Consider the following 9,930-nt stretch of genomic DNA (forward strand, 5'->3'; position numbering starts at 1 on the left):
AGCGTGTGAAATGAGCACGCAGGACAGCACTTTTAGAAGAATTTAAACTAGTAATTAAAAACTGAAATAACTGTAATTACCTGCTTCTGCTTTAATAAGCGCAATTTGTCTTTGATGTGAGTAGCCGGTGGAAAAAGCTCTACCTCCTCACTTAGAGCCCTGCCGTAGGATTACTGGAAGAGTGAAAGTATTACCAAGTTTTATGCGTTGCCAGCAAGGTGCTTTTTTTTGTTGTTTTCTTTTTTTTTTTTTTTGTAGCCAATGTGCATTTTAGTTTTGTAACATTTTTGGCTGGTGAAGCCATTACGCCTGTAGCTAACTGATTGCATCGTGCTTTTAAGGAGGCAAAGAATGCTATGGGGGGGGCAAAAGTCCTTTTCTCTCCACCCCCTGCTAAAAATGATAGGTTTTATTTATTTATTTATTCTATTTTTATTTTTTTTCCTAAGGAGGGACACTCTGATTCGAAAACTACCATTGTCTTTGAAATTTTCTTCTTTAAAGTAGAACTGTTTGAAGAGAAGGCGCATGTGCTCCCTAGTTCTCTGGGTTAACTTCTTATTTTCACTTAGAAAATTTCTTTTCAGCTGGAAAAATGTTTTAAATTATAGCCATTTTAAAAAAAAAAAATTGCTCCTAGCAAGCAAAAATACTGTGGAAAACCTATAATTTACACAAGTACCTACATTTTATTTTCTCTGTGCTGCTGAAATTTAGAATCCCTTCCCATTTACAGTTTACTTTTCACAGAACATTATTAACTTTTTGGCTTCATACATGATCTTCTGTCAGATGCTTTTGATTTGTAATTTAGCAAAGTATAATAAACAGTGCAAAAGTCATGAATTTTCCTCCGCATCCTGAGCTCTGTGGTAGGGAAAATGTGATAAAATGTGTACCTTAAGTCTTGTTTGATGATCTCTCAAAGCAAGTTTGCCTTCTGGAAATAATTTCTGGGGTTGAAGAGCATGGTATTAACAGATTTAATGTGGCTATTCAATGGATTGGTGGAGTACTATGTGAGGTTTAACAAAATGAGAGAGACAAATTGAACATCAACAAAACCTACATCTGTGAAGAATTATAAATTTAATTAGAAAAAAGGCAAACTTAAAAGACCTCATTAACTAATCAGAATTTGATGTTACTGATTTAAGATTCTTAAATGGATGAATTTTAAGTAGCTGTGCTATCACTGTCCTGTTTTTCTCACATTGTACTGTGTAGTGCCCATTTCTGCAATCCCTGTTCAGGGGAAAGATGTGAGCGTTACTTACAACAATCAAATTATACGCAGTAATATTTTGGGGGTATTAAGGAGAATACGTATGTCGTTTATCATGCAAGGCATTTTTAGTTTAAGCGGAGCGCAGAGTATGAAGGATGAGTGACAGCTTCTTTTTTTTTTTTTCTCTCTTTTTGATTTATGTTTTTTTTTTAACGTGCCCCTTTGGCTGCCTGGGTAAGGCCGTTGCATTTTTATTATTTTTTTTTTTTTTTTCACTTTTTGTTTGATATGCGAGTTATGTTGCAGAACTTCAATTATCCAGAAATCTGTTGGCAAAAGTGGGAGAATGTATGAGAGCGAGCACACGCCACCCAGAAATGTTTTTATTCTGTGGACTGGTCGTCATAAGTGTGGTTCCTTACTACGTTGTAATTTTGTACTACACATAAAAAACTGAAAGCATGTGAAGTGTAGCATTTTGTAAACTGTAACTAATTTCACTCACATCTGTGTCTAATTGTTGTCTGCATTCGCATTCTTGAGAGTAGATTTATTTTTCCTGGACCACTCTGTGGATTCAGCTGACCAGCCTAAGTGAGGATTAGTTGTTTTAAAGTTATTTTGATTAAAGAGTCATTTTTAAATATGGTAACGTGCAACACATGGTTTAAATAATCCTTGAGACACAAAGGAATATATCTAAAGTATGTCTAATGAAAATGAAGATTGTGGATATGAACTTTCACAAATCATAGAGTGTTAGAGGACATATAAGGTATATATTTAATTCACTTTGAATGAGTTGGATTATTTTTTTTTGGCCCTCGCCCATGAATCCTTAAATGAAATCTCTCTCACTCTGCAGACACGTGCACATATATGTATATATTTGGTAGTCTACGGAAGTTGTTATTTTTTTTTTTTAATTTGGGTAAATAAAATAGCAAGGATTAATTGTATTTTAGAGTTTAGTGAAGTATGAATAATACCGCGGGGCGCTTTGCAAAATATCAGTTAATTCAAGCATCTATTTGAAAAAGGAAGTTGTTTTTTTTTTTTCTGTTATAAAAGATATGTTTTTAAGGATCCTGTGCAAGAGGGAGTGAAGATAGCTCTGTAAGCAAACTTAGTTCTCACCTATAATTTTTTCCAGGTGTTTAGAAGTAAGAGCAGAAACATATCCTAAGGCACTCTGCTGCAGCTTCTGGGGTAAAGACCTGAAAAAAAAAATAAAATAGATATATCCTTAAAACAAAATGCACAGTTTTGAATGGATCTGCTCATCTAGTTTGACTTGGCGTGCGGCGATGTGTTGGGAAGCACATGATGCAGTGCTTTAGGTGCCCGGTTATAAAAAGATTGATGTTTTTCAGGGTGCATTATTGAATGCTTCTTGAGGTGGCTCGTAACGCCGTGCGTGGCCGGGCTGCCCCTCGCAGTTGTTTACTCTTGCCTGGTAGTAATTCTGTCTGGGATTAAAAATAACAAAAAAAAAAAAAAACAAAAAAAACCAAAACCCAAACCAACAGCCAAACCAAAACCCACCCCTGCAGACACATAAGTAGGATTTGCTCGGATGATTTTTATGGCACTTAAAATGCCTCATCTCTCTCGTCTTTGCTCTGTGATCATTTAAGAGATGTCAGTTCAGGTTGAATGGAAGAGCACGTGAAGGATTCTCAATGCAGACATTAAGAGGATATATATATATGTATATACCTTGCCCGGAGAAGCTTTTGTGTGCTTTTAAGCTGACACTGTGTCTTCACCTGAATTTTATCACCTGCTGACAATCGTTACTGGCTACAGAGAAGGAAGAGTCCGTTGGCGAAGCAACGGTGTTTTTCTAATAGCATATGAAAATCTATTACTCACCTGAGTTATAAAAGGAGTTGTTTTATTAAACTGGAAAATTATTGCTGGGCTTCCCACTGCAACCAGATTCCTTTCCTTGCTGAGTGACCTCAGAGGTAAACGCTACAGCTTCCTCCCATTTATTTAGCCAGAAGTGTTCCTTTAAGTCATTTTATCAGAAATCTCATTAGCGACTGGAATTTTTACGAGTAAGACCTTGTGCAATAACGTGCGGGGTTTTTTGTTGGTTTGTTTTGTTTTTTTTTATTTTATTTTAATTCTCCCCGGTTGGAGATGGGCTTGTGTAATACTCTTGGTCATAGATTGAAGATCTTTACTAGAGGTAGACCTGCCTCTTGTTGTGTCTGTCCGTCTGTCCTTCCCCCTTCAAAAAAATTAGCGTCAGGGTCTCCGGCTCGCTTTGCCTTTGGGGGGAGCTGATTTGGGGGGAGCTGGTTTGGGGTGAGCTGATTTGGGTTGAGGAGCTGAGTTGTGGGTTCCCCACTGCCCCCGGCACGGAGGGTTGGAGGATGGCGAAGAGTGGAGGAAGAAGAGGAGAGCCAAGGAGATGAGGGCGAGAAGCTGTCAAGAGTTAAGGGGCTGGGAGGAGAGGGCTAACCCAGCCGGAGATAACAAGAGGGTTGGAGGATGCTGGGGGGCTCGGGATGGGAGTGGGGGGCTACCTCGGCCAGCGAGCGCGGCCGTGCCGTGCCGTGGGAGGAGTGAGCCCCTCTGCAGCTGTCACGGGCCCCTGATGAATCACTGCCCCGTCACTTGGCCGCCGTCCCCCCGGCGCAGGGGAGGGAGGAGGGGGAGAGAGAGAGAGAGAGAGACCTGCCGGGGTAACAACAGTTGAGCCTTCAATTTACAGACAATATGCCTTTCACGGGCACCGCGCCCTCCTCCTCCTCCTCCTCGCCTTTTGGGTTTAAAGGACAGAATTGTCATCCGCGGTGATGTACTTTCTTTAAATTAAGGCCTCATAGCGAAGCGGAGTAATAGAGGCTTCTGTTTGTTTCCCTGGTTTACAGGTGCAGAAGTCCCAAACCAGTTCAGATGTTGCTGTTTCCTCAAGCTGCAGGTAAGGATTTAATTGAAAATCGCAATTTTTCCGCAAGTCTTTTATTCCTTTTTTTTTTTTTTTTTTTTAGTGCAGCTGATAAGTAAATATTTATTCTGGTTTTCTGCATTGAGCAGATGAGTAAGTGCTGGAGCGTTGCTTTTATGTCCGTGCAACCGAATCTGTGAACCACGAGCATGTACTTTTTTGACTAAATTGTCCAATTTTATATTAGATACTGGCTTTTCTAACTGTTGCTTTTATGTCCGTGCAACCAAGTCTGTGAACCACGAGCATGTACATTTTTTGACTAAATCGTTCAATTTTATATTAGATACTGGCTTTTCTAACTCATCGCCATATCGTCCTTTCTTATGTGTAGATTGCTTTATGAAATATGAAATGGTATGAAATCAGTATGAAATATAAAATGAAGGATTTGTGTTTAGAACGGGTGCTATAATCCCAGTTAAAATGCAAAAACTTCGTAGCTCAAATGACACTTGGTGCTTAAGGATATTTATACCATTACTGTGGGTGGAATCTTTTATATCATTTTAATAGTCTTTAAAAGAGCCTAAGCGTTTCTTTTAAGCAGAAAAATCACTGGTGCAGCTGCCTCGGAGGCGCAGTAACCTACGAAATTTCTTCTGGGAGCAATTACTTAGGCTGAGCACATCAAGTAACGTCATCAAAAGTTTTAGGGATAAAGAAGCAGGAGCGCGGGGCTCTTCGGTCACAAGCTTCCCCCGGCGCAAACCAAGGGATATGTCACGGTGGTGGTGGCTGTGGGCCTTTTAAAAAAACACTTGTTGGCTATTAAAAAACACAAGCGGGAGCTATCCGTCAGCCTGCACGCTGTGTAAATGTTGGATTTTTTGCTTTGAGGCGGAATTTGTCTCCTCTTATCGTGTCGGGGAGGTGCGGCGGAGCGCCGAGGAGCGCTAACGCCCGCCCGGATTCCCCGTGTGTGGGTCAGATCCCTTTCCAAACCGGGGCACGCTTTTGTGTAATCCACAAAGCAAACAAGCCAGCAGACATAATAATGTTTTAATGCTGCGTTTGTTTCAACGGAAACAGAGGAACAATTAAGTAGTTTGCCAGAGTAAACACATACATCAGGAATATCTCATTCCCTGTCAGGAGATGATGGGTCTCCACAATTGCTTCAAGTGTTTTATTTGGTTTGGAGGCCCCATTATATTGCCACTGAGTGGTAAATCTTCAAAAAGCGGAGTGTTAATTTGTCGTTAAGAGAATATATGTCTGCGCACGCCGGCGATTGCGTCTCCGAAAAATACAAGGTGACAGGGATGTTTAAAGCACCTTGCTTCGTATCTAGATTTTATTCTGCAAAAATAATTAGGGTAGCTGGTCAGTGGTACGTTTAGTGCTAGAAAAGACCAGGTTGGCAGAAGCTCTTCATTTTTCACTAAGTATTTTCAGGAGGGTAATTAACAGCGGGCTGCCTCCCGTGTAGGCAATTCCGCTGTAAATCCACCTTGAATATGTCACTAAAACCAGTTGCATCTTGTTTCCAGGTCTATGGAAATGCAGGATCTAGCCAGCCCGCACAGCCGACTCAGTGGTAGTAGCGAATCCCCCAGTGGTCCAAAACTTGATAACTCCCATATAAATAATAATTCCATGACACCCAATGGCACAGAAGGTGAGCCACCTTTTTTTTTCGGTGTTTCATACTTTGTTTGGTTTTTTTTCCCCCCCCCTTGTTGCGTTGGTGTTCTTGCAGTCAGTAAGCCACAGAGAGAAAATGTTCTACTGTTTTAGGTGTTTTCTGTAGCGTGGTGTGTAGAGGCGACGTTCACTGTTTATCAGTATATTATCCAGTTTCAGCAATAGCTTTCGTTCCAGGTTTATGTTCCTTTCATGGGGTTTGACTGGATTGAGCATGTAGTATATGCAGGGCTTAGAAAAAAAAATAAAATCCCCCAAACCCAAAAGGGTAGTTGAGTGATGAGGAAAAAAAGGAGTGTTTTTTTACCATTTTCCTACTACAAACTGCAGTCTTTCGGTCTTTGTCGGTATTCCTTGCGTTCTCACTTTTTGCAAGCTCCTAAGGCTATGAAAGTTTTGTTAAGTAGGCTAATAAAACTAAGTGTTGAAATTTCCTCGGGCAAGCTTGCTGCTCTGATGGAGTGGCCAAAATTCAAACAGGTGTAGTAATTCAATGGGGTAAACTGATACCTATTTTTCAAGGAGCAGTCAGGCAGTTGATAAGTTATGTTTGTCCTCAGTAGAATACTCACAGCAGAACAACCTAACAGCTTGGCTGGTAATAGAATACACATAGAATACACATAATAATACATATAATGAAACGCAGAAGGGTTTATATAATAAGCAACAAAAAATACTAATTCCTGTGACATTTCTGTGGCAACAGTAGGAAAGATCGTACATGACATTTGGCTACGTGAACAGATATTTTAATGCATTACAAGAAAAGGGAGTCACATAGCTTCAAATATTACTTTTCAATATCAATGTACGGTTAAACAACTGTTGTAGGAAAGATACGCCTTTTTTTTTTTTATTCTTTTTTTTTTTTCTTCCTGAAGAACTGGGTCATATTAGTGCTGTCAGACTGTTTAGGATTATGGACATGCATCGCATTCTTCCAGGAGAGGCACATGTCAATCAAACAGATGTCGTTCCCCCCTCAATTCCCCAAACATTTCTGTTATTCATTCTAATTGGAGTCCTCTGTAGTGGGAAGGGTTTTATGGGTTATCAGATTAACAGGCGTTTGTGCCAGAGTTGTGGATAATTTACTTTTTGCTATTGCTGGATAAGTGTTGCCGCAGTCAAATTTTAAACTGTTTGAAAAAGAAACAAAAAAAGCAGCTTTTTAAAGAATTAATGAAGTGCTTAATGGGTTAATGTAGTCTAAGCAGAAAAAATATTTCATGTCTACAGATGAGTCTTCTTCCTTTCTAATACCCAAGTATATTATTCTATTTTTATGTCATATTATCAGGTATATAGCAGTTTTGGTAAAGGATAAAACTGCTCAACCCTTTCAAATTAAGATTCCTCTTGCTCAGGAAAACCTTTGCTGCAAACTTCACCAGCTTTTGTAACTTCTGTGGAACATGAAGGTTATTTAGTAGCGCAAAAATAGGGAATAGTTCCTTGAAACACTGAAAGACACTCACCATCACTTTGTCAGGAAATTAGCTGTATAGTGTATCTATTGGTGGCCTGACCTCAAATAGCAAATAATTTTGGGAAACAACCTCCCCAATTTCTCAAGAGTTTATCGAAGATAGTAAACTAAACCATAGAATCACAGAATCACAGAATCTTCTAGGTTGGAAGGGACCTTAAAGATCATCTTGTCCAACCGTCAACCTAACTGACAAAAATAGACACCCACCATGGTGGCTTATTTAACAGCCGTAGAAGTTTTAAAGTTCAGGCTTATTAATTTGGGGCGAATTCAGCCCGGAAAGCTCTAACTTGCCTTACACGTTGCAATTCTGAGACAAAAAGCCCAACGCTTTTCTTTTCTTTGCCCTTTTTTATCCCCTTAGGTGACATGACCCTGCTGAGCACGGCAGACTGGCTGCTAAGCCCTCGCGCGCAGAGCCCCGCAGGTTTGGGGGGCTGCGGTGGGTGCAGCAGGCGTGGGAGCCCCCCCGCATGCCTTCTCACACCTTCTCCAGAAAGCCCTCCCCAAAAATAGCTTGTGCTCGGCGGTTCTGGTCTAAAGCTTCCTAAACCCCAAAATCCCTGTCTCTGCTGATCGCTCTTAAGTGACAAATAAGGGAAAGTTTGCCAAAGGAACGCAATTGGATAATTTATTTCTGAATTAGGTGTGTGCCCAGAGACAGAATTTGGGAGAAAAGCAGATGCCTAAGAATCCAAAGGTGGAATTTCTGCTCTTCATCTGTTTTACCTTGAGAAAATGTTTGGGTTCCTTGAGCTGCTAAAACCGGCTTAAGAAAAACCGGAGTGAATGAAGCAAGGCTTTCTGCCTTATTTTTTTTTTTAACGAAAGGTGAAGTAAAATTATTTGTTCTGAGGTTCTTGAAGCAGAATCCTGCTGAGACACAAGTGGCAGATTGTAAGGATGCAGGGCTTGGCGTGAGGGCTCGCCAAGCTCCTTTCTTCAAGGTGCTGTGGTGTGGTTTGCTTTGCTTGCTGCACGTGGAGTGGAGGTGTGGGTTGCTGAAGCTTCACGTGTTAAATCTAATATGTGAAGCCAACATCTAATCTACTGCACGCTCCTTCTCACTCACATGAAAGAGCCCTTCATTTCTGGCACGAGGGACCCTCATGTGAAGGAGAAGCAGGGCCTCCAGGTATTTGCATGTCATAAATATCTCGTAAAGATATGTTAAATTTGATTTGACTATGGGTGTGATGTAGGCAAGTTTCCATACCCCGAAGTGCAGGATATGTTCACTAGATGAGGGGGAGGGAAAAAAAAAAAAAAAGAGGGAAAAAAACCCCAACCTGTCCCAAAGTGAAATGGCCCTGTTTCAAACAAATGTTTATTAATTCCTCTAAGGCACATTTTCAGACTTGTCTCTTATTGATGTTCTACAAGAGGATGTGGTTGGAAGATAGCTCGCTGTTATTAGCTAATATTTTGAGCTTCACACTTAGTGGTACATTTTTCAAAGCCTTGAATGGAGATTTAGTTGTGTGATTGAACCTGAGTTTAATCTCTGTGTGCAGCTTTGATATAATAACTCTTTGTGTGCTTAATTTCACTTCAGTAGAGCAAAATCACTGCAGTGCAGAACTGACTGGGTAGTACTGGCCAAGGACCGCAGCCAAAGAAATTCAGGGGGTTTTGGGTGACTGCTTTTTATTTCCTTCTCTCTAAACATTTTTAAACAAGTCAGATTTACTACTTCTTGTCTCAGATAGCAATTTCTCTACGGGATTCTTTTGGAGCGCGGTGATTTCTGTAGAACAAACACTATTCTTTAAGTTTGTTGCAGATCATGAGACAGTCTTCATAGCTCTGGATGTATGTGTGGTGAGGGGAAGAGTAGCATTTCCTTAACATCTTGATCAAAAAAAAGTCATAGCTAATAAGACACACTTTGCCAGTGTTTGGTTTTTAATTCCTCTTCTCTGGGCCAGGCAGCATGGTCTTCAAACCAGTGATGGGGAAGTAACAAGGAAATTATAGACCCTGACCAGTCAGAGATTTCCCAGGATCAAATGCAGAGGAGTAAAACGAAATATCCATCTAAAGACACTCAGAAAAATCAGTTCTGGCAGGCCAAGATGGAGCTGATGATAGAAATGCTGCAGTATTTGAGTTCTCCGTGATCTCTTTAAGTGTTTTTCCATAAAATGCCCTCTGTTGCAGGGAGCAGCACACACTGGACACCATTAAAAATTTGGCCCTGTGTGACTTGCCTCAGAAAATCAGTTAAAAAAAAAAATATGTAAGAGAATCGCAGTAGGGATCAAAATGTTCATAGTTGTGCCTTATCTCTCATCTTCCTTTGTTAGCAAATTGCTGCGGTGGGTTGATACTGGAGGAGTTAAAGAAACAATAACAACAGAAGCTAATAAAATTGCCATCCGTTAGGTTTTATCAGACAGCTGGTGGCTATTCCAACGACCGTGCCCACTTTGGCAGATACACTTCAGAGGGGAAAGGCTGTGGGTAATCAATAAATTTGAAAGGAGTAGCAAAGCTGTTTTCCACAGCAGATAACTGCGTCCCGTTTCTGCCTGCAGTGAGCTTGACTTTTATCTAAAGAATGTAAATCAGTTCTGATGGATTGCACAGAAGCCCATC

General features: G+C 40.5%; 1 protein-coding gene across 1 annotated transcript in view; it reads left to right on the forward strand.

Moving 5' to 3' along the window:
• The window catches only part of EYA1 (EYA transcriptional coactivator and phosphatase 1), a 196,450-nt gene that overhangs the window by 82,999 nt on the left and 103,521 nt on the right, over positions 1–9,930 (forward strand). Inside the window, exons 2-3 of the mRNA XM_014961145.1 lie at positions 4,114–4,163; positions 5,684–5,811. Of these exons, the coding sequence (XP_014816631.1) occupies positions 4,114–4,163; positions 5,684–5,811 (178 nt within the window). The remainder of the gene's footprint in view (positions 1–4,113; positions 4,164–5,683; positions 5,812–9,930) is intronic.

Source organism: Calidris pugnax, unplaced genomic scaffold (genome assembly GCF_001431845.1).
Source record: "Calidris pugnax isolate Ruff unplaced genomic scaffold, ASM143184v1 scaffold331, whole genome shotgun sequence".
Classification (NCBI taxonomy): domain Eukaryota; kingdom Metazoa; phylum Chordata; class Aves; order Charadriiformes; family Scolopacidae; genus Calidris; species Calidris pugnax.